The sequence below is a fragment of the Anopheles ziemanni genome, chromosome 3, assembly GCF_943734765.1.
Source record: "Anopheles ziemanni chromosome 3, idAnoZiCoDA_A2_x.2, whole genome shotgun sequence".
Taxonomy (NCBI): Eukaryota; Metazoa; Arthropoda; class Insecta; order Diptera; family Culicidae; genus Anopheles; species Anopheles ziemanni.
The window spans coordinates 26,982,961-27,008,953 of record NC_080706.1 but is presented as its reverse complement, the minus strand read 5'-3'; the positions used below and the strand labels follow the sequence as shown (position 1 = coordinate 27,008,953).

The following is a 25,993-nucleotide window of genomic DNA, read 5'->3' as shown; positions in this document are numbered from 1 at the left end:
TAGTTCTTGCTCACCGTCGAGCCAGGAGCCTTCGGCAGGACGACGGACACTGACGCGACCGAGTGAGCGAGCGCGCCTGCACGCAAAAATTCCAAACCTAGAGAGGGGGCTGTCGGATTGGTTGGGAAGTTGGGGGTTAATGTTGTTAATGTTAGTTAGCGGTGGCTCCCCAGTTCACGCCACGACGCCACGTCCAGTGGAAGGTAGCTTGTGTGAGTTGTCTGTGAGTACTTGGATGCTGTACCCCATTTGCACCTCATTTCACCATGGTGATGGCAACGGAAAATGCACGGTTTTCACGGCAAAAATTCCAAAACGACAAATCGTGTCTCTTTTCGTCAGTGCACACTTTCACTCCATCACGGACACTATTACACATCGGCAGACAGTGGCTGGATTACCTTTTCGGTGCAGTTCCAGCGAAACAACAAATGCTAGATTCCTGCCAACGTCCGCCATCAGCGTGAACGGAGGAAATTTAATCCAAGCAGTTTTTCTCTCCATCACGGTGGTTGGTGCGAGTGAGCCGGGAAATTTAAGCCTCGCACGAGACTGTGTGGGTGTGCTGGGAACATTCAAAACATTGGCAACTCAGCGCGTGAACCGCTGCAGCGCCTGCTCGGAAAGGATATTTGCTTTCTTGGGTGGATATGGAAAAACATGCTGTGAAGTTCAAGGAAAACACTCACGACATTCGGTAGCTGTCAGTTTTCATCCACCACTTTCAGTGTTCGGGAACCATAAGAAAAACTAAGTTAAACCAAATACCAAAATCATGGTCAACGGTTTTCACACTGATGTACAAGATTGCACAAAGTTGATTCAGTCTAGAAAAAAAACTGTACACACCTTTTTGAGTTTTTTTTGAGACACTAAAATTATTTTACAAAAATTTGAACAATCTTAAATCCTGGCACATGTAAATGAACCAATTTGACCTTAAAAACAACAACAATAATAATAACTATGAAAATACTTTTGGGTACTATGCAATTAAACAAACAATGCAAAATAATTGCGGGACAGAAATTAGTCATGGGAAAAGAAAAACTTCACCAATTTCTCCGTTTATATGCTTTTTATATTACGATCGTGAAAATCCGTAATCTTCACGTAATAACAAGGGCGATTGTAAGCATTTGAATTTTAAATATCCATTATCAAATAAGAAGAAATAAAAATTCATTTTTAAGACATTTTCTATAACCTACGACACAGAAAAAAAGATTGATAAGAAATAAGATTAAACGTAAGGACATTTTCAGTTCAAAACCTTTATTATCAGCGAAAACAAAAACTAACTCACACTTCAAACCACCAGTTTATACATAATAATGAATAAAACTTGCAGTAAATGAATAAAAATAGTTGTAAGGAGTAGATCTTGCAGAGTCTTTTGCTTTCTCGTCTTGTAGGATTGCATTTGGGAACCCTGAAATACGTTTGTTTGAGTGTGTGCGTGCATTGGAGCCCGTGAGCCACTCTACGAAGGATCCATCCCGGCACTCACAGGAACCCCATCCGGATGTCAGTGGCAAAGCAGGGCTGTGCGACACTACGGCGATGGAAGGTGGGCGAAATTTGTTACCAAAATTGTCACTAGTCATCGCTACTTTTTGACTGCACCGTTTAACTTGGTGCCATAATGATATTTTTTCCTGCACACCAAACAAGAAAGGGAAAAGAATGGCCTAATGGGGTGGAGGCACGATTCGAACTTAATGAGGAAAAATGATTTGCGATTCAAACCCACACCCCCGGTGGTGCTTGTGTTAATGTGTATGGCGATGTTGTTACTTTCCGGGCGAACCGTTGTGACTGAGGTGCTACAATGATGCACAATCTGGCAATAGTGGAATGAAAAGAGCGGGACAGAAAAATCAATGACACTGAAATTTATTGACGTCTTCCTTAATGGCTGCATTATTGCGTGACCCTGCTGTTCAAGCTATCAATCATTCGTCTCGCCGATTCCGGGACAGACCGTCGTCCCATTTAGAGAAATAAATGGTCACCAGCCGGACATACTAATAGCACATTACACGACCGTTTTAATAATTCTTCGCAGCAACTGGTTGTTCCTGGACGGTGTTACGCAAATAAGGCACCAAGGGAGGATGGTCTTTACTTCAAATAATTCATTTATTTCATCACTTTCCACTTGACAGGATTATGTGGGGCGACATGATCGTCGACACAAGCCGTAGGGCGCACGAGTGAAAGGATTCTCGGTGGTCACTGCACATATCCCTTTACGTGCATGCGTGAATACGTTCTTACAGAACATTAATTTATAAGTTTTGTATCTTGCAATCGCCCACTCCAATTCACACCATGCAGCACTTGCTGTGCGTTGCTTGTTTCTCTCTACAATTTTGTTCGCTTGAGTGTCCCTTTTTTATTTCTTTTGAAAAAGCTTAAAAATATATAAATTAGTTTCATCTATGTACCAATGCTTACTACTCGACAATGCAATTTCGATAATTTTCCCTGCAGTTTATTTGCACATTCTGCTTCCATCTCTTACATGTTCCTTATTTTCCTGAGAGAGTCCAAATCATTTATTTTTTTCCTCGGTACATATTGATGCGCTACAGCGTCAACCCTTTCCACTCATCCTGTATGTATCATTGCTCAACGTTATTCCTTTCATCGTCCGCACAAACAATCAATACTAAAAAGCAACGCTTTGTGACTGGAACTTGCATAACTTTTCGATCCTCGAAGTTATCATGCATAACTTTACCGAACGATGCTTATTTGAAGACATTATGTCCCATTCTGTTTTAACTTGAGCGTCTAGAATACATTTACATTTCGCTTCCATCTTAGATTGCGTTCAACAACTGAACAAATTGTTTGCACGTGAATTCTATAGTTTAAAGAAAACTCCTCACTTTCATCTCACTTTAGACGAATCCTTAATCCCCAAATAGTGCCTGTTTCTACTTCTTTGTGAATGTGTGTGACAGATAACGTAACAGGAAGGAGGAACAGGAGAAAAGCTCACTTCACAGGATGATAGTACAAGAGGATCGTTTTAATAGCAGCGCCACCGGAACGGTGATAAAAGGGAATAAATAGATCTCTTTCGAGTGCTCGTTTCGATTCCTGGTGCATGCCAACAAACTGTACATTTTCACTCATTAGTTTGCGTTTGCTTGACCGTATTAGACTTTACTACTTCCATTTTATTTACATTTACGATCATTTCACGTTATGCGGTAATGTTGGCGATTTGAATCAACAACTTTCTTACTCAACAGTGCCTACACGGGATACGTTTATGCGGATTACGTGAAGTTTCAATGCGCCAAAAAGAAGCCAAGCTCTGAAGTGTTTTCCCGAATCCCACGAAGTGCTAGCGCAACTTTAACGATGATGAAATAATAAACTTTCTCTAGGTCCATCAGAACTTGTACCGACGGTGACATAATAAACTGGTAGACAAATGCATTATGCAAGTTAGCTCTTTCATCCTTCTTTCTGCCACCTATAACTTACTTCAACAGAGAGCCACACTCGCGTTGAGAGGGTGGGCACTTACTAAAGGTAACGAACATAGTAGTGAACTGCCTGGAAAGAAGAGAGAGAGAGATCTTGTCGAGGTGAATGACCGAAGGTGATAGGATACGATTAGTTTACCGCTTTGAATTATGAAAGAGAACAACAGGTATTCGTGAAAGCGTCAACTGAATTCTTGTGCTATTTTCTGCATGTTTATTGAAATATGTTACACTAGCAATTGGGCCGATATCGCATCCAAATCTGCTCTCTAGAGAAAAACCAATCGGAAAATATTTCAATGCCCCTCCCCACCTCATCGACCGTCCCGAATCACCCTCCGAAGCCCATTGCCATCCCTATCCCAGTATCACTTTATCAGCTACGTAAAGACTTAACGTGTAAACGGGATTAAGTTTGAGTTGAATAAAATCTATTTGCACCATTTTTTTTGTTTCCTTCCTTGCGTTTTTGCTAATGTGTAGGTTGATTCATTTTTTGTTTATACTTTAGATTTATTTCATACCTTAGCATCATTTATTTTTACAATCAAACGACACGTCACCATTAATAACATGTTTCCTATCGCCAAAGAAATTCAGCATGTTTGCTTTGCTAGTTAGTAGTCAACTTTTTTCTTAATTTGATCAGAAAAATTTGTATCTCAGTGTTTGCTACTCATTCAAATTATTTTTTAATTTTGATTTCTGGTCCACACCCCTTCAGAAGGTTGGGAGGTTTCCACGGAATCCACGGACTCGCCTTCTTTGGAAACCTCCATCGTGGTTTCCTAATATGCAAAGGCGGATAAGTAAAGATATATTCACATTTATGTTTGTAACAAACATTCGAATACGGAAGAAATTCAAGTGTCCTCGGGCCGCCCGTTTCTACGCGATGCCGCGGAGAAAATTTAAACTTTCAACGAACATGTCATTCTCATGTTTTCTTATTTTACTGTAGCCCGCTTGATCATCGTTTGCCGTTTTGTTTTGCTTCAGGAACGAGAAAGAAACGCCTTCAGAAATGCCACCGTGAATAGTAGAACGAACGCTCCCGTGTCCTTCGGAAGGACCAGCGCGAACAGCACCACCAAGAAGAGGGTGCTGCTTAGACGCTCCGGTGCCGCCGCTCGGGCATGTGCCGCCCGACAGTGGTACCTCGATGGTGGGTCGAGGAGTTCCGCCTACAACGGCGTGTCTAGCATTTCGATGATAAAGTTATCCAGCTGTTTGTCACCGAGCAGCCGCAGGAAGTTGAGGTGATCGATACACTTGAGGCTGATCGAGCGCAGGGCAGGCAACCGGAGCAGCAGCTGCGCGAATCGCCCATCCTCCGAGGGATGCTGCGTTTTACAGTACTCGTCCAGACAGGCGTAGATTTTCTCCCTCATCTGATCGATCTCCTTCCGACACTTGAGCCCTCGGATGTCTGGAAAGCAGAGAATAGAAAAAAACCGTTATATATTTCCCGTGTCTTTGTTCGTTTTCACGAATAGCTGTTCTTGCACCCCCGAGTTTGATACTTACCGGAGTTGAATAGTATGATCGCCTTGAGGATGCCCAGCTCGGCCCGGTTCACGTCCAGTCTTTTCATTTTGATCGCCAGCTCGCACAGGATGCGATCGAACAGCGAGTCAACCCCCGCCTGCTGGGCACTGTTCCGGTGTAGGGTGAAGTTGGGTCCCAAGCACATCAGCTGTGGCTGCCGAATTGTGACCCGTCCATCGTTCCGTCCATCCGGCGCCCGTTCCGTTTCGATGTACTACGCAAAGTATCAGAAATAAAACAAAAAAGAACACAGTTTACATTATGAATTTCATTAATTAATTGATGAATTTCAACACGCCGATGCGATTCCACTGCATTTACCTCCATACTTCGCCAGGCTACGGATGCGATCAGCATTTCGTTCCAGCCGCTGCGAAGCAACGTAACCTGGTCCTCGCGCGGAAGGTTCGTGAAATTCGGCAGTCTCCGGGCGAACTCGATCAGCTGGTAGATCTGTTTGTTCACCATCTGACATAAATGCGATACGGCGCCCTGAAAGAAGTGTGATAAATGTTAACAACCTAATGAATCATTGTGTATTTGATATTCATTTACATTTAATAGCCTACAAATCTAGTCATATGCGTGTGTAATTTCAAAGAAAGGCAAACAATAGACAATTCGAAGCGTTTAAATGAAAAATGAATGATTTTGTACACAAATTGACATACAAAAATCCACTTGAAAAGGCATCAAAATATGTATGAATAGTTATGGTATAGTTGTTTATTAAAAACAGTTACGGTGTGACTCATAAAAAGGAAAAATTCGAGTTTTAATTTGTTCAAGTTCTTGTAGCAAGCCAAAACGTCATATTTTTAACTTTGGGTTCCGATCAGATTAGGAAACCAAAAATAGATGCAAAACAGCAGCTACAAACATACGAAATTATTTTAAAAAATAAATGAAACAGTGTCAAAATTATGTAGTCCAGGCTATTTATTGCGGGAGTGTCAGTTTTTATAGCAACAAATTGGAAACAATTCCTTTCTTTGGTTCCTGGAAAATGGCGTTTATTTGAACTCCAAAGAATATGCTACTACACGAGCTCTGAAAAGTACGCCCACGAAAGGATTACATTGAAAAGTATATTTTTCTTAACCACGCTTATGTATGTTTGCCTTAAAGTATCATTCGAACGTCTAACTTACCTTATATTCCGGTGGAATCATCGAGTTCTGGCCAACCCGCAGGTAGGGTATGGCATTATCACCACTCTTCTGCTCGCCCAACTGTTCAGCCTCTAGGAAACGATCGACCACGACGTCCCGCACCGAGCTGGTCGAGTTTATCTCTTCGGTCTAAAAGGTGTGGAGAAAGGAGAAAAACGTGGGACATTAAACACATCCCGGCTTGATTGGGGTGCCGTGCCGGCGGCGCATACCTTCATGGAAAATTTGGAACTCCGCTGCCGTTCCTCCTGGACCGCTTCCCGCTTCATGCCGCAGGCCAGACATTTCTGGTACCGGCAGTACTGGCAGCGGTTTCTTTGGCGTTTGTCTATCGTACAGTTTTTGTCCTCCCGGCACGCGTACGACAGGTCTTTGCGTACCGTGCGCTTGAAGAATCCCTTGCAGCCCTCACAGCTGTGAAGTGAAAGCAAAATGTGCGCCACCGATTGGGCATGAGAACGCGTGCAATGGAACGCATACGCCAAAGGAATGTTAAGTATTAAGTTATGTTTGAAATTCGTCGGCGATTATTTTCGCCTCACAATCCACTCAACTTCGAGCGCCGTTCGGGCATTAGCAAGCTCGTACGTGTGGTTGGGAGAAATTTAAATATTTATAATCATTGGAAGCACCATCCTGCATAACGAAGCAGTTGCAAATGTGACGAAGAACTTTGAGAAGAGTTCCGAGAAATTTCCTAGAATAATGTAAAGATTTATTGCATGCTCAAAGTGTCGAACCATTGGGAAAACTTCTTGACGGAACGGAACAAGAAACACAAGTGGGTCTTTCCGATCCACTAGTAGGGAGAGTATTTTTTTGTTGCTGTACAGGATTACATTTCAAATAAATGGCAATACCCGCGAGGCAAACGACAGGCCAAAGAGGTTTGCCGTATTTACTTGATTATTAATTACCGCTCGCTTTCATCGGAATGCCTCGAAACACCTCGGAACTCGGCCCGGGGAACGAACCGCGTGTGGGTCGCAACCGATCGGTGAGATGGCACCGGTGTCACGAGAACCATTCGACACGCCAGCCAAGCGTTTCCGATGATGCACAAACTGACCGACCGCCGCTCGGAAGCGATGGACACACGGAGGCAAAACCCAGTCGTTGCAGTCGTTGCATGTGCAATTTGTGTATGCAAATCGTAAACCGGCCCCTCCTGGGGGGAGAGAAAAGTTCAACCGAACCAAGAGCAAGCAAGAACGGCATCGTTGCCCGGTGGTGCACCGTCCATCGTCGTCGTCGTCATCTTCTTCGTTTGCGATGCCGCTCGTTAGCTTAAATGTCAAACGAAGGCAGAGCGGCGTCGTCGTCGTCATCGGTTTCGGTCCCGCGGGTGGCATATTAATTATCTAATGGAAAACTGCATTCATGCCGCGGGGAGGAAAGTATCCCGCAACCCGCGCCGTTCCCAACGCCTCCGTCATTCGCATTGCATCTCGCGCTTCGCGGGAGGAAGCAAATGTCGAGGTCAGGTGAATAATTTTCGCGTTAAGATGTCTCCGCCACGGTTCTCCCCGCGGCCAGGCGATTGCTTTGCACCTTTTGGCATCGCATCTAACACCTAACTGCCGTGCCATCTCTCTCCCACCCGCCGTTCGAACGCGTCGAACTGTTCGTTCTCATAAATATTCCACCCGGCCGGTTTTTGTGTGTCGAGTTGGAGTTTCTTCTGGTGTGCCGGCAAAACAGTTGGTAGAACTATTCGATTCATCGTTGTGGCAAGAAAAATCTATATTTTCCCTATCTTTACCATGGGTCAATTTACCGTTCTTCGTAATCCAAGGAACAGTTTGTCTTAGTTAAAACGACATCAATTAAGTAGAATGCCAAACAAATTGGATTTTGTTATAACTGAAAAACAATACTTGCGTTTAAAAAACCTAAAATGATCATATTTACGTAACTTAGCTTAAAGTTAGTAAAGCTTAGTTTTTAAAGAGATCTATTAATATTCAAAAAAACAAAACAAAATAATCTACTAAATTATATTTCCGTTGGTTTGCGTCTTGAAAAAAGAATGCACAAATGCCTTGTGTAATTTAAGCTACAGTCGACTACCGTTTATATGCGGCAAAAGGTAGCCGCGAATGCCCCACAAAAAGTTCGAAGACCAACATGGCGAAGAAGTTGATTGAAACACTGAATAAGTTTCATACTTTGGCAGCCAGTCCAGGGTATCTTTTTAGGGGTGAAAAAAACATTCCGCATAATGAAAATGGGTAGAGAATACAAGGTTTTCGACCTATATTATGGAATGTAGTTTAGTAGAGGGAAAGTTTCATCGACGCAGGGGATGTTTACAGACGCATCGGGGAACTTTACAGCCATACAGGGAAATATGACCAATAGCAAAGGGATTCGTGCAAACCCACCGGAGAACTTCAGGGGAGCAAACTTACAACTTCGTAAAACTCTTCATTTCTTGTTAATAAATGATTTTCTTTTCGAAAGCATTGTTTTCATCCAAGAAAGTATTGTTTTCATTAACTAAAATACGAAATACGAAAAGAGTCTCAGTTCGGCAACGCATCATCGCGAACATTAGCAGTGCACGGGGTTCCTGAAATAGGTTAGCGAAAAGTAAGGTTATGCCGACCGCATGGTGCAGCCGAGCTGGGACTCAAGTCGGACAAATCCCAGCTGCCGCTCATCTCGTGCTGTTTGAGTCAATCAAGCGGACCACGAGTTCTTGTGATCTGACAAACGGAAGGAATTATCCCTCCCGTGGACGGCGGGTGGACATATGGCTATTGAAGCCGGTCCTAAAGGACGAGCTCCTTCATAGGAGTTCGGACAGAGTCGGTACGCCTCTGATTACGAGTAAGGGAACAAAGTGTTCGATTTAGCGTAGGAGGATATACCCCGACTCGTAAAATAGAAGAAGAGGAAGAAAATACGAAAACTTTTTCCTATTTTACATTTCGTTTCGTTTCCTCGAAACGTTCAGTATGGAAAACCATCCTTTTGTTTTCTCGTCCAACATGTAATATTGTTAAATAGTACGTAAGGAAAAATTGTTGTACAAGCGTAAATAAATACCGATTTTATAAAAAAGGTAACCCGATTTAACGATTTCAAACCTCGGATGAAAGATGCATCTGGTGTAATACAGATGAACCGGATGGACTCGAATGAACCCGGATGAACCCGGATGAACCGGATGAACTCGGATGAATCGGATGAACCTAGATAAACCGAAATGAACTCGAATGAACTCGGATGATCCTGGATGAACCCAAATGAACCTGAATGAACTCAAATGAACCCAAAAGATGAACTCGAATGAACCCGGATGAACTCGAATGAACCCAGATGAACCGGATGAATCGAATGAACTCGAATGAACCTGAATAAACTCAAATTAACCCGAATGAACTCAAACTAACCCGAATGAACTCGGATGAACTTGAATGAATATGGATGAATTCAGATGAACCCGGATGAATTGGATGAATCTGAATGAACTCAAATGAACTCGCATGAACTCGCATGAACTCGAATGAACTCGCATCCCCACCAACATTTCGCTATGGAAAATGACTGCTGCTTTTCTGTGAAGTGTTCGGCTACTTTTCCTATTAAAGCAGCTCCGTTCATTTCTGATGCAGCACCGGAGTTCATGAAATAATTGAAGCGTATGAAATAATTAATGAAATAATTCAACAAATTTAAGCTTTGTTTTGAACCTTTGCAAAAAAATGTGAAAAAATTCCAAAAAACATTTCACAACTCTTGTTCCGTTTGTTTCTCTTTCTTCTGTTCTGTTCTGCCTTTCTCGTTCTGCTGCCTCGCTCCCCTCTGCGGTCCTCTTGTTGTGTTCTGCTCCTCCTGATGTGTTCTGCTCGCCTGGTAGCCGGTGTTCCGCCGTTCCTTCGGCTTTGGGAGTTGATATGTTGCCTGAGGGTGAAAGATGTATATATTTATCTTTGTTATTAAAGTTTTTACTTACCATTTGATTCTGCCAGTCCGAAGCGTGTGGGGTGTTAATCTCGAATTGTTCCAGTAGTCCACCGAGATTCTTGTACACCCTCGGGCTTAACTAGGGTTTTCTTTGACCGCTTTGGTGTTTGCGTGACAGTACACGGACGCGTCGCTTGATACACACATGTGTATAACGCACGCGCGTTGACCTTGTAAATAGAACCGCTAACAAGAACCAGCTGATTCTTGTTTTGCCACCCTGGTGTGGCGACAACCGATCGCACCGTATGATTATCTTTGTTATATTTTCGCGCAGCATTAAATATACATATGCGCATGGAATTTCTTTGTGTTATCATTACAGTTGTTCGTCACATTTTTAACATGTAATAAAAGGTACTAAAATATGACCGCAAAATGTTTGATTTAAATTTCAATCCAAACTGGCGCTAGGCCCAGTGTACTGCCGGCGTCATTAAAAGTGACCTAGCGACTAAGTTGCATGTTTTTTATGTAACATGTGCTTTATACGTTAAGAACATGCACAACAAAAGTGGATGCGGAGCAAAGAACAGTACGAATGATGAAAGATGTACTTTTTCCTCTACGAGGAACTTTGCTTCATACCTAGCTTGAAATATATTACAGATAAGTAATCACTTTTACAAAGATAGGCCATGCCAAAATCTGGTTAAAAATAATTGCACAGCTTACCCACATCCACTATATCCAAGTAACTGCAAGTTGCAATGATTTTTTTTCAGATGTCGATGTCGCATCGCATTTTTCATTGCTTAACATTTGATTGTTTCATGAGATTACGTCTTTTGGAAACTAGTAAAGATCTACACACAGATCTATACACCGATTGGAGACAACATTCGGAAGTAACGGATAAAAATCTAGCTCTTATCAAAAGCTACTTTTGTGTGCAAAATACGTTCCAACATCTTCTTCCGCCGGAAACATAATCGTTTCCCAGCATAAGGTGAAATCATGTGTTGACAGTTGTTATCTCGAAAATAACGGAATAGTTGTTTTTAGAAGATGTTCGAATGGCAGCTATATTTCACACAATTTCAATCCTCCATCAAGCCTTCACCAAGCGTTCACAAAAAAAAATACTATTACAACCTCCTCTCTCAAAGTCTTCATTGCAACTAACTATTTCTTGGCTAACCTCTTCTATCTTATTTTACTAAGCCTTCTTTGATTGGCGTTTATTATATTTTTCTGGCAGCGCTAACAACAGTTTAAAAGAGAGCAGGTTAATGACACTCCTTAGTCAAAACGCTTTCGTTTTTTTAAATGCTGGTTACCCTAATATAAATACATAAACTCGTGTAGCAACTGCTCAAGGGGATAGAAAATTAATCACTGCCGGACAAAGATTACCGTTACTTTGTAATTAACATTTGAACTGAGAAACACGGCCACGACGTTTGCATTAAAAAATAGACAAATTTTCGTTGACGATAAGAAAAAAGTCAACCAAGTACATTGAATCAAGTAAATTTTATTGAAGATTACATATTTAATTTGCTTTTAACAGAAAGTTGCTAACGTGTTCCGTTTTTTCATGAAAAGTCGTTAAAATTTGTCTCATATTTTAAATGCCAACGTTATTGTAATATTCCCGAAATGCAAACGTTCGTCACTAATCAAGATTTAATCGGTATAAGGACAGTCTATGTCGATTATGTTGGACCTCTTTCACGCCCGAAGATGAAACTCGAAAAAGAATTCTATATTTCAAATATCAAATGGCGAACATGAATCCTTAACATCAAACACCTCGCAATAGTTGGCGTTCGAGATCATTGATTCAAATGATCAATGTATCACAGGGATATATTTTTGATGTTTTGAATATAATGGACACACTTTGTGAATAGCCGATCATATGTTAGTTTGATATGCATTCGTTTATTCACAGGTGCAAAACGTGCAGCGGTAGCAATGGTAGCAACTGCGGGAGAAGAGTAAAAATTGAATGCGGGAGAAAAAAATATCGCATCCACCCTTCTTAGAACATAACTTGAGCCAGCAACTAGCAAACTTGTAATTTGTTTTTCCAGCGCTATAATTACTGATATGCATGTGCATGTGCATGCGCAAACAGATCGTTCCGAGCTAACAGATAAATATCATCAATTAATTGAATAATATTTGTCTATTTTCTCGTTGTCATTATAAGTATGTAACACTTATACGATTTTGTAATAAAGTAAATGAAAACTTTCCCACATATAGAAATTCTGTCGAAGGATTCTTTATTCTATCAAGTGTTGCCTTGAAGAGACCGCTCGAGAATGCTTCGAATGCTTTTGAAATCATACATCTTTGATCATATAAAACACAATCATTTCTGAGGCAATTGAGATGATATAAATATTATTGCATAGGTATTTAGTGCGACTATCTTTTGTCTGAATGATGCACTTGGCTAGGAATAACCATTAAGGAGCTATTTTTGTTTTATTTCTTCTCTTTATAGTGCATCGATGATAGATTTGAAAGCGTCAATGTTGTTTACATTGGAAAATGCTCTACCGTTGGTGGCAGCGCCGGGGCCATCCAAAGTTCAAAAATACACTTTCCGTTCAAACTGTAACGGTTTATGCTTTCCATCCGTCGCTTTGTTTCATTCTTCATGCAAAGTTTCACTCAAGAGCGGGTTGAAAAATTTCGGCGCTGCAGCGCGAATGCGACGGGGCATAAGTCAGTCGCTGCGTCTCGCTCCGATCCACGAGGATAGGCCTGAGTTCATTCAAAATTGGTAGTAGGGATGAACTCGAATGAACTAGAATGAATATGGATGAATTCGGGGTGCTACTATCGATTATGGTACTAGGGTCAGCGATAGCGCCGATCAGAAAATTGGGGTGGGTTCGAATCCCAACCAAGACCGGACCCTCCCTTGTACGAGAGGACTCACTATCCAGGGTAAAAAGTCTCGTAAGCTGTTAACGGGTAGGCATGACCAACAAGGTCGTTACGCCAAGAAGAAGAAGAATGCTTCTGAGGAACACTCGCGTCCTTCTTATACTGCAATGGAGACCTATACTAGTTACGTACTTTGCTCAAGCCACTAAACCAGGATAATAATATCAACTGCTAAGATTCTGATTCCAACTGACAACATTATAATAAGCAAGATCGCGTTATAAAATCAACTGATGCCGTTGGAATATCATGTGCTGCAGTTAAAAATAATACTGCCGCCGTTCTGATATCATCTGAAAATCCCTGTATTCACTTTTCTTGCGCGAACGTAGTTGATACCGGCGCGGCTCAAAGCAAACAAACAAATTACCACAAACGAGGACTTTTGCGGGTTGGCGTCTTATGTTCCACAAACCGTTTGCATAGCTACCCGTTTCCCATTATCTGTCTGACACATTCCCTAGTATGATTGCAATGTTTTCTCTACCGATTGAATTTATCCCTTATGATTTGGAAGTATACTCTCAACATATTGAAACATTCTAATAAAATCAGCGATATCTGCCGGCATCGAACGTGAATCGCTCGACCATTAAATTGGTAATAGAAACACTATTCCCTTTTTTTCGTTTCAAGAGGCTGATTTGAAAACTGAAGGTACAAAATGAATTCATTCAGGCAGAGGGAACTGAAATACCACGTGTTGTGACTCATATAGTTTTCTAGGAGATTCTTCAACAGTCGGCACATTCTGCCCAACGTTTTCTGGGAAGCAATATTCTAGCTGGTAGATATGTTACTGGTACTGTTTTAATTTTCATTCGTATTGAATGAAATTTATGCAATCCACAAATCTTCCACAAGTCATGGTTATGGCTTAACGTTTTCGGAAGTTCTAACACTTGCCCACCTGACTTGACCGCTGGAACCAGGTCTTACCTGTAGACACCGTAATGCTTTCCACTAGCCCGATCGCCACAGATCGAGCAGAGGTGCTTCGAGCCGCTGAGCGGATGGTTGGGCGGGTACTGCTGCGTGATGTTGGTGGGCGTATTGGATCCACTTCCACCTCCTCCTCCTCCCCCACCACCACCGTTGCTGCCCTGCTGTTGCTGCTGACCTCCGCCGCCCCCTCCACCGCCACCGATCAGGAGATTCTGTTGCCCACCGGGCGTCCCATTGCCGAGGGCGGCCCCGACGACGAGCGCATTCTGTTGCTGCTGCTGCAAGACGGCGACCGCCACCGGATTGAAGACGCCACTGCCACTGCCCGGACTGCCCGGGTTGCCGCAGTTGTTACCGGGCGAGAACGGGCCGCCACCGCTTCCGTTCAGCAGTGAAATGTCCGGTTTCAGGTCGGGTTTCAGGTCCGGCGGTGACAGCGGGCCCATATGCCCGACCAGCGTGGCATCGAAACCTGCATCGCGAGAAGAGAAGGCAAACGAAAAACGGGTAAGTTTCAGTACGATCGCAGTGACATCATTTTCGCTGGGAGAAGGTTGAGATGATGATTTATGCTCCGACGGTCGTCGGTCGACGTCGCCGGCTCCGTCTTGCACTAATTGGAATGCTCTTTGGCCGCGTCCAGCGTCGGCCAAGTATCGGGGGTGGAAAATTCCACCAAACGGATCATCGTTTATAGCATTCCCTTCGCTCGTGCAGAGTGCTTGCCTGTTGGATGAATATAATTAAACTAGGACTGGAGCACGGGAAAGCATGTCTGCCGCGTGAGTTGTTGACATACAGTGCTGGGCCTCGGGAGTGATTGATGATGAATGCAGAAAGTAATACAATTATACACGTCGAAGAAAACAAAGACAATAAATGTGTCCTTTCTCATGTACCTTGACAGTTGTAGTAATTGCTAAACAGTAAAAAACATTTTATCGTGTCCGAGTTTGAAACATTTGCAGTGAGTTAAGCATAGGAAATATACCATCCAGCACCCTAGAGCGACACAAAGTTACGACACCCACCGCACAAAACAAAAAGGATGCAACAAAATTGAATGAATAAATTTTAAACGTTCGTTCGTGCCGGGCATGACAAACCGTGAAGGGCGCACAAGAGTGTTACTGTTAAAAGAAAAAAACACGGCAGTGGTTCGTGGTTACCGTTGCCGAGCGAACGGCTGTCGGTACGGTTGTTTGCGTGCCGGTTAAGTTAAGTAAGTGTACCCCGATGATAGTGCACCCAGATGGCGCACAGCACACCGGCGCGTCGTCAAACGCGACCACAAACGGCCACTTTCAAGGTGAAGGGAATTCCGATGCATTCTCGCTGCACCGCGCTCTGCTGCATCGGGAATGGGGTGGAAGGGGGAGCGGGGAGAGGATAAAGGGGAGAAAAACATAGAGCGAAAGAGTGTGAGGATGCAAAAGAGAGATGCAGTATGAGACGAAAAGAGTGGAGGTATGCTAGCGAAACGCAAATGCAGTTGCGTTTTTATGCAAAGCGTCACTTGGGCGAAGCTGGAACATTGGAAGACGATGGAGGTGGTTAGTGGCCACTGCTTCTCTATAGACAAGGTCTGTTTTTCTTACCCACTACCACCCACTGCCCTGGCCAAACCCTGGTGTACATCGTTCGCAACCACAACGGGACAGTTGCTGCCGGCGATTTGAATATGCATTAGATCTCTCTCTCTCTCTTCCTTTCTCATTGGTTCTGTGATTCTGCAGGAACTTGGGTTCTTTATTTTGTGTGCATGTACTTCCGCAGTCGGTTTGAAGTTCCTTCGTATTTTCAAACGGTTTACTTTTAAAACATCGTCGTCAACGTCAAGACCTTCAAGTGAAACATGAACATTGGCGCCATAATTCCATAACCAACACACTCATAATGAGCCACGGGGCCTGTGTTCGGTTCGCGAACGCAGTGGAGTAACAATTAAAGGTGCACGGTGAAAGTGTATTTCGAGCTTGTTGAGCCGCATGCAGTTTTAGCCTTCCCCTTCGTTTCATTCGCAAGCGTTACTTTTCTAAATACGACTCGGGAGCGGTAGCTCGTTTTCAGGCACAAACAATTTAAACTATGGTTCAACACTGGGTATGGGTAATACTTGTAGGGTGTAAATGTTAAACAAATATTACAATTTCCTACTTATGTTTCACATCAAACTAATCATGTCGAACAGCGTATTGTGAAAATTTTCTCGAGCCACGAACCAAACCAGAAAGTCACTATAGACTAGTTGGTGTAATATTGAACAAGATATTAATGTGAACAAGATGTTATTGTTGTAAAATGATGTACAACTATTACCTGCAACGATTGGATTGTGATCGAAACAATTAGATGCATTGCAAATTAATTGAAAAACCACCAATCAAATCGGTCTTTAACGAGTTCATGGAGGTGAAATGCAGTACAATTCCTTTGCAAACCCAAAACTTTAAGCAACGGGAAAAGTTACCTGATTGCTATTGTACTGTATGCAATTGATAATGCTGCCCATCCATGATTCATTCCGAAACAACAACAAAAAAAAACATTGCAAATGTAAATAAATATTACATCTTAATCGCATCTCGTGCGGTTTCAAACTGCAACCAATCGAATCAGATGGTGCAACATCCACAATAATTTCACTTATAAGTGTCGTAAATTATTGTTGGTGAACCATACATCTGCGAGGCTAGCCAGCTGGCTCAAGACCCCTAGTACGAGATGAATACATTCGATAAAACGCAAGGCAAAGTTCGAAAGGTGCAATTGCAGTCTCAATCCAACGTTGTGGCATGAAACTGCCGAATGAATCTAACATTAGAGCAATCTGTTCTTACCATCTGACCTGCTGCGGATGCAGTTGGCACACTTGTCCATCCTGCACATTAGTTTGAAATTATTTATCGGATCCCTTTTGCCCTGAAGCTGCCGTAAAAAGGATGAACTCACTTGCTAGAGCCACCAAAAACCATTACAATGCAATGATGCATCTACAAGGACGCAACGTACCATGAGTGTTGCAACGCCCGTACACATCTAAGATAACAAATTGAAATAATAATACAATTAACACAAGCAAAGGGGACGAAATCAAATCAAATGCATTGTCGAACGATGAAGAAAATGGATGTAATGGACAACAAAAAAAACGTATGTTATGCTGCAAGACATGTCCAGTGCTGCAGCTGCACTTGAGCAACTGCATACACACAGCTGCTGAATGTCGAAAAATAATTAGAGGAAGACAAAAGCAAATCATGCCGATGGTAGGTAAAGCAAACGCAAACTAAGAAAATGGAACAGGGAGAGGTAAAAACAAAGTGCATTTATTTATTATCACATTGCATCCCCATTAAATGTGGCCCAGTGCTAAGACGAACCACCTTCCTCTTTGCACTTGTTTCTTACGAAGTGCAGCAAATTGCATTAGAGAAACACCATTAGACACCAGCTGCCTTAACGTCGAGGTTCGTCGCTTCAATTTTGGCGTTTGCACCCGATTCCTCCGTGTTTCGCGGACAAGGGGGTGCTGGCGGGTGTGGACATCGGGTATGATAAAAGTGCACTTGTCGACTGTTTTTCGAGTTCGTTACGTACAGTGTCCGCTCCCAAGGCAAGGGCAAGCCAACATATCCGGCAAGACCTTTCTCAGTTACACCTTGTTCATTTTAACAAACTGTGTTTTTTTGTTGTTGTTTTCCGGAACATGTGCAACATTACCACATTGTGTCTAATGATGATGTTGTTTTTTCAAATAGTTTTTTATCATTCCGTCTTCTTAGATGAATGTTTCATACTGTGACATGTTCATTAGCTGGAACATAAGCTGGTCCCGAACACCCCGGAAAATCGACGTTTTTATATCATAAATATCATGTATCGAAATTAATTTAAAAAAAAACTAACTTTTTGAAATTGCAGCGACAACGAGGAAATTCCTTGAAGTACAAAAATAATTTAAGAAGATCTCACATCATACATTGAAATTGGAAAAAGTATCATTAATGAAATTCAGTCGAAACAAACAATAAATAAAGAAAAACATTGATATTTGTGCAAAAATTACACCTAAGCATTGTGAATATTTGCAAATGAAGTGAAAATAAACGACCTTATCGCAATTGCATCGGTAGAGAGGAAGTGCCTTTAAAAAAAACGTACCCATGTATGTACTAAGCAAACAAGTGAAAGGAAAACAAGATGAAAATCTTGACTGATGAGGGAAAGTGAAACACATACCCACACACGGTAGCCAATGGTGCGCGAGCAAAAAACGGCAACCACAAATGGTACCTTCTTCTTACACCATCCTTTCAGTACGAGGAAGAGGAATAAAAAAAACCCTACAATGCATGCTCGAAAGGTAAAACATGGGCCCGCTTGGAGATGGAATTGGATATGGAAGCACCTTCATCATGCATCGGTTGCGCATCGGTGAAAATTGATAACGCAGAGCGGGTTGGGCTTGGTCATGGTATTTTCCGTTCGTTTTGTTTTTTTCGCTTTCGTGTATGTAGTTTTTTATTGTTTTTTGTTTTGCCACTACACTAAATTGTTGACTTTTGTTCCATCTTGTTTTTGTCGCACGTCGAAACGACCATCGCACATGCAATCAGCAGAGTGGAGCTGCTTTGAATAATTGAAAGCATATAACGTCGTATGCGCTCGGTGTGCCGGGTTGCTGGAATGCTAGCAACACGCTTTCGTCCCCCTCCTCCCTCCTCTGGTCAGAGTCGATCGCCATCCGTGTGTCCTTCACCTTTGCAAGATATTCCACGGCAAAACCCGCGCTTGCAGTTTGATTCTTCATTTTAGTTCGGCTCCTTTTTTTCCTTTTTTGTTTTGGCTTGCAGTTTGCTTCTCCTTCAAACACTTGCACGGGAAAATCTTTTCTCGCGCTGCAACGCTTTTATTATGTGCCGAATCGGAACGACGGCGAGCATGCGCGCGGCGGAAAAACTTCGAGTCGAGACAACTCCATCGTTCACAAGGGGTGAAAGAAGAAAAGTGAGGCGGCGGCATGGATACTTGCTCCGCAACGGGTAAAATAAATAGAAATAGCGCACGAAAACGCTGGAAAAAGGACGAGAGGAAAACGCTAGCCCTGCCTGCGGGTGGAGCGGGTTAAAGGAAAATTTAATACCCTCTCCACGCGCGGTAAATGCAGGAGAAAAGTGAATCGCGAGTTTATGTAATCCAGACACGATCCATCCTTCGCTTCTTGTCGAGAATCCTTGCTTGCTTGCCAGCGTCCCCAAACGGAAACACATTTCGTGATTTTTCGTGCCTGCCAGCGATTCGGAGGATTATGTAGCAGGATGGGGAGAAAAAAGGACGGCACCGGCACCGGGGTCTACCTTCGCTCGTCTTTCACTCCCGTCATTCATGCCGACTTCCAAAACATACACACACACAGAGAATACATAAGCGCCTGGAATGGAGTGGCGTCATTTATCGATTACGAACAACCTTCATGACCTTAGTCAATGTTTTCTCCATTGACCTCGGGCCGGACACAATAATGCACAGCTACAACACACAACTCAAGCCCTTTTCCCACCGTAATCCTTTCCTTCTTCCTTGGGTTGTCGTCTATTTTTGCTCGCTAGGACTCCGGCGGTGTGGTCAGAACGGACTCGGAGTGTGGCCCCTTGGGGGGGGCATCGATGCCATTTGCGGTGTGCTGGTGCACCAACCAGCAACAGTTGGGCGGTGTCGCGGCGTAACGGAGGACCATTTGTTTGGTGCAACGGAAGCCACTGGGACTTGATGCCGATGGGATGGGAATGGGATGTGCACTAAAAGTGTTACTTCAAGGATGTCGAATGACCTCGGTAAAGTTCGCACGCCGCCATGTTTGACGTGCGTCTTACGTCAGCGCGGACACACGGACGCAAAGGGTTGGCGGGGGAGGACAATCAAGCTAATCCTCGAACGTGCCGAGCAGTATATAGCGGAGCCCGGAGCAGTTAGGGCCGATACATACGTGGCTGTCAGTTTCGCGAAGGCAAATATTGAACACGAAATAAATACATCTAAGGTATCTTATTTCATTTCTACTTTTCCGGACACTGATTCTTCGCGATGAAGCTGAAACTTGTTGGATAAATGCTGGTACTCGTTTAGATAATTACCGTATCAAATAGTTGGAGCTGGTTATGTCTTGACAAAACTTTAACGATATATCGTCCGGAGGAAGTATTTTCAATTTTGAAAGAAAAATGTTCACTCTGAACTTATTTATTCATAAATTAAAGTTTGTTGGTTTGACCAAATCTGTATTTATCACGTTGAAAACAGATTTAGAAATGGGATAGTTTTTAAAAGATGGTTTAAAAGCATTAAAGCATTAAGCATTAAAAAGCTGTGCTCTTTTTTGCAAAAAATAATAAATACAGAATAAACTACAAAGTTCTTTGTGAGTTGAATTATCAAGAAAACATAATTTTACTAATTGATCACAATTCTGACAATTTACAAAACAAATACAAGTAAATCTAAAGTTACGTAATATTTTTCATATTGCAAACGATATTACTTTTGACTAAGATAAGGCCAATTTTCTACTTTTTTCAGCTTTTTTCATAGCACCGCAAAGGTGCGCACAGTTTTCAAAGCACTTAACATGTCAAATTACCCCCTTCACAGTTTTGCCCGAGCCTGACTTTGTCCGTTTTGTTTCTACTTTGTCGGACTTTTGGTTTTACTTCTACTTCTTATTTTGAGTGTACCTTCTTCGAAAACGCGTTCTTATGCGTTACACTATTCGATGCAATTGAACCATTTTTTTCAATAATTATTGCAAAATTTATACTAAACACAATCACAAATAACATATGTACAAAACATATGTTTTCTTCGTTTTTAGACCAAAAACTATACAAAAAAGTAAAAAACCAGTGTGACATGTTTTGAATTAGTTTTTCGACGTGGCAGGACTATGAAGGGAATTAGCAAAAGATGATGTTTGCAAAACGATTAGTCAGATTGAATAAAATGAGTAGTGTACTATTTCAAAAATAGACTAAAAAGGGCCATAAGGTGAGGGAGAAGTGTACATAGTTTAAAAATTAGGCCTAAACATTTCTGCTCCTTCTTTTTGCTGACGTCTTGATTTTATTTCGTGCAGATTTAACTTTTCTTAATAAGTAGATTTAAAAGCCTATTTTATAACCGTTTTTCTATTCAATTTTGCTACACCCACAACTGGGCTCGCTGTGTCCCCATTTACAACATAATCATTAAAATACCTGCTAATCCGGCCAGTGACCGATCCCACCGGCCTTGCGCTTGAATGATGGCAGCCACCGACAGCATCGGTTTTTCCTTCTTCAACATGTTTACGTCACGATTCGAGGTTGCACTGCACACCGCATGGAACTCTGCTACGGCATGTGACTGCACACAGCTAAACACGACACTGAACCCCTCCTGCTGAAGCTTAGGTCGCCAATTCGACTGCAAACATTGACGTGACGTGTAATGTGTGTTTCCGATTCGGTTCGGTCAATTGAGCAAAAACATGCACTAGGCGTTTAATCACTGTTATGTTTGATGTGTATTTGTTTGTGAGCGGGTGCGCTTAGGCTAACACTCTCTTCGGTCCGCCAAAGTAACGAGATATGCAACAGCGGTTGGAATCACGGCTACCAAAACCAAACATAAACATAAAAATCAAACAAACCGAGCAAACAACGGATTCACTTTCGTTCGCGGGTTCGGGGGCGTGCCGGGGACTCGAGCTCGGCCTTGCCTATTGTTTGTGTTTTAAAACGCCGCTAAACCGCGAAATTGATGCAATCGGCGTGGATCGATGTGCACAGCTGATGGATGAGAGTGAGACGTTTTTGTTTTGCTCCGGGTCCGATCTATCCCGTGGACTTTTCTTCGCAAATCGATGGCGAAAGGAGTAAGAGAGAAAAAAAACAACCTACAACTGCACACCGAATGCAGTTCCGAGACTGGCGAAGGATGGTGGAACATCGATCACGCTTCGCCGTATAAGTTTCATTGATTGCCTTAAAACAAATCGCGCGAAACACGTTTCAGCCACCCTCCTTTCGGCCTCACTCGTCTCGTTCGGTCACGGGTTGGTAGATTTAACTTTTATTCCACACAGCCGATTGCACTGCAATTATTTTCTCCACGATGTTGTTTTTTTTTCTCTCTCTATTTCTAACGGCAATTACCACAAACACTCACACGTATCGTTGGTGTTTTGTTTTTCTTCTATTTTGCCTTTGCTACATTGTTGCCAATTATGCATTCGCCGTCCATCTGTTAGAAACTGCCTTGTACGATTAAAACATTGTTTTATGCATCCCAGTGGGAATCACAAATGAGCGGTGGTGGGAAAAAACGTTTGGCTTGTCAGAAAATAGTGGAAGAATTACCAACTGATTAAATTAAAACCTACTCTAGAAAACAATCATTTATGTAAATCAAATGCCCAAGTGAAGCAGCTCCAAGCGTTTCTGATGGTTCCCGATCGACGTTTGATGTCGTACTGCCCCACAAAGGTACGGCACAGATTCGTCTCACCCGAACCCGGAACTGGGACACGGATGACGCCGCTGGAGGAACGCGCCAACCGGCCTTCATTCCCAACCAGAACCAGCAGGATGTCTGACATTGACTCGGGCAGAAATAGAAACAAGAAAGAAAGAGCCATCATCCCATCCCATGTCAAGGTGAAGCCAAAAAGAAACAGGAGCTAACTATAGCACCAACAACCCGTGCGGAAGAAATAGCATTCCCTGAGCAAGCCAGACGCAACAAGATAAGCGTTATCAGTATGCAAAAGTGCAGTGAAGAACCACGTCTGATATGGCACATATACACAAACACACGGAGGAACATGTACCTGGAGTGGTGTACAGCGACGTCAGCGCCAACGTGAGATAAGAGGTCCTCCCCCCAAAGCTTTCTTCAACCCCCCCGCAAGTCGAGGACGGACGCAACAAGGAAGCGAGAAAAAGAACACCCCTGTCTGGTGGATAGAAACAGACACACACACGGACATACCGGTAATGTTGGCGGAATTTAGCGGACGAGACTGGGGGGTTGTGTTTGACGAAGCAAAAACAGCGAGGAGGGAGAGTTGATGGGTTTTAATATGAGATCGGGTACCGACGACGACGGGAGTCCTTGACCCAGTTTGGAGGCACGTCGGCACGTCTGGACACGGAGCGGGGCGGTGAATGTGCTGACGGTGGCCGGGAGCGGCGGGAAATGGCGACGACAAAGGAGAGAGTGCACTTGCAACTGCACTCGGCGTATGCAGTACACCGTGACGCACCGAGCTGTGATGGCCTGTTGAATCTGTGTGTTTGGGGTTTTTTTTTCATTACTTTTCCCGACCTGCCTTGTTTGCACTGGGGGGGTTGGGGACTCTCATTGCTCTTCTACTGTTGTGTGCGTGTAATCGAATGTGTGAATTGATGCTCGGGGGAGGTGTTTTCTCATAGCAATAAAGCAAATGAATGACAAAGGAAAGAGGGTTGGTTGCAAATTTTATCAAACAAAATAGAGCTACTTTTCCATTCGAAGGAAAAACCCATCAAAATTGAACAAAACCATACCGAAGGTTCGATGTATTTTGATGGGATAAGGAAACGTTAAAATTTGGTCCTCCATTGCACCTCAATGATTTTTGTTTTTACCTTCAATATAAATGTTTTTAAAGCAATCTGAATTGATAGATCTGCACACGAAACGTTCCATAGGGCAGGGGAATGTTTTTTCTTATTTAAATGAAATAAGATTCCGTGAAGAAACACGGAGCGAGAACCGACCCATCATAGGGCGTGTCAACAGCATGACCCTGGAGTGAATGATAAGCCAGCTGGACGCAAAGCAAACTATCGACACGGATGGACCTCGCAAGACCAAGACGTGCTGCAATGGCATGGAATGGACATGGAGCCAGACTGCGGTCTGCTGCAGTTGCATCGCAATCGGAATTGGAAACAAGAAGTCGTAAAAATCGTGAAGAAAAGACAAGTATGACGGCAACAGCTGGGAATCCCACCAAATTGCCCCGTGACACGTCACACATTGCGAGAAGATAGGAACGATGATGAAGAAGGACACAGACGGACATTAGAGTGTTGTGTAATCGTTGTGGAATGTGTCCATTTGCATAGGGAAAAGGTAAAAATAGTCATCCAAACACCTCAAGCGTGCAGTAGATGTTAAAGGTTTAAGAAATTTAGGTAAGTTGTGTGAAGAATCAAGTTTCGTTTTTCAATTTCAATTTACTTTTGGTGTTTTGATGCTTCTTTTGATTATCTAAAGGTACGCTTCCCGTACGTGATTTCATAAAAAAATAGAAGGGCTTTTGGATTAAAACATGAAAGCACGTTTCAACGATCCCCCATACCCATTTGTACCCCACGAGGACCGCAATCCTTTCCATGCAATTCATCGGGGTAGCATTCTTTCCCCCTGGATAACACGAGCAAGAAGTAAAACCATTAACTAACCGCAACGGATAGCAAACACTTGCCTTTTCCGTGCGTCGTCGAGTAGGGCAAAAGAATTGAAATTAATGGTCATACGGGATCACACTTCAGTACCCGGAGGGGAAGGGGAGGGTCGTGAGAAAACGGTCTCAATTAAATAAATAGGTGCACCATCGTTTCTGTAAAGCATTACGATGGCTTAAAACGTGAGCCAACTTAGGAAGACGCTAGTGGGAGATATAAATCATGCTGCTTCGTCAGAGACATTTGTTGAAGTTTAATGCTTTAAGCTACACACCAGCAAACACGTGCAGTTGCTGGAGTGTAGGATAGTATTTTATGAACGTGTGAGACAAGAAATGAGGCATACTAAACGACATGAAACCGCTATCGTGAACGGCAGAAGGAAGCGCATTTAAGTGAGAACCATTTGCATGCAAAAAACTTCTGCTGAAGGATGAAGAACGACCATGAAACTAGGAATGCGACGGAGGTCAATCGGTCTCATACGAGCACATCTAAGGTATCAAATAAACTTCAGGACTTTGAGCTTGAAGAAGCATCCGATTACGGTAAGCCGAGCGTGCAGTTTGAATTTGATGGCGCTCGTAAAAGAGGGAATTCTTCAAGTAAAATGGAAAAAAGATGAAATTCCCAGAACGTTAACCATTTGAGCCTCTCTCCATGTTCGCTTGTCCAGTATTGTTTTCATATGCAGCAAAAGTGCAATTATGATGCAGATCTTATGCTCTACAGCATACATAGACTCTAAAAGCCTGCACTAACCATCATATCGAAATCCTAAGCTAATGAAATCATTTGGATTTGGATTATTCAAGCAAATAAATTCATTATTGCACTACCCACGCAAAATGCAAGGGCTTCCATACGAAACAAATCTCTCCTATTCACTCCAGATCCATACAACCGTCCATCTTCGATACGAATCGTAAACCTATGCTCCTGGGAAGGTTTCCGCGGTATTTCTTGCACCAAATTCGGCCCGACCCGCGTAGTGATAAAACAATAAAACTGTAGCCAATCGATGCGAAATGTGTAAAAGTCTGGAGCGAAACCCCGCCGGTTCGTGAGCCCAAAAAGAGGAAAGATGACGTTTTGGGGTGCGCAGCAGCGTTACCATCGGTTCGCGGAGTAATGGCCGCTCGGTTGGACACACTCATCGTGGACCGACATGGACCACTGGGGACCTTGAAAGCTGCGAGTGTTGTGTTTTTGTTTGCGTGTACGTCATACTACGCGCTACGGCCACGAAACGATGTATTTACAACAGTTTAATACAAAAATAAGATAGCATAATATACCTTAAAATAGTATTGCATTCTATCGCATTCAATTAACGTTTGATTACGTTTTGATTTTTGAAAGAAAATATTGATTTCGAGGAGTTTGTTGGGATTAAATAAAAGACCAAAACTCCTTTCCCTTTTGCAGAGAAGAATAGTAACAGACCGATTAC

The 25,993-nt window shown here is 42.9% G+C and overlaps 1 protein-coding gene across 1 annotated transcript in view; it reads right to left on the bottom strand.

The window, feature by feature from the left end:
* Positions 1-4,616: 4,616 nt before the first annotated feature.
* The window catches only part of LOC131290035 (protein ultraspiracle homolog), a 31,940-nt gene continuing 10,563 nt past the window's right edge, over positions 4,617-25,993 (bottom strand). Inside the window, exons 2-7 of the mRNA XM_058319415.1 lie at positions 14,045-14,522; positions 6,439-6,640; positions 6,206-6,355; positions 5,376-5,546; positions 5,034-5,268; positions 4,617-4,935 (exon numbers count right to left, since the gene is read on the bottom strand). Coding sequence (XP_058175398.1) covers positions 4,691-4,935; positions 5,034-5,268; positions 5,376-5,546; positions 6,206-6,355; positions 6,439-6,640; positions 14,045-14,522 — 1,481 coding nt within the window. The 3' untranslated portion in view covers positions 4,617-4,690. The remainder of the gene's footprint in view (positions 4,936-5,033; positions 5,269-5,375; positions 5,547-6,205; positions 6,356-6,438; positions 6,641-14,044; positions 14,523-25,993) is intronic.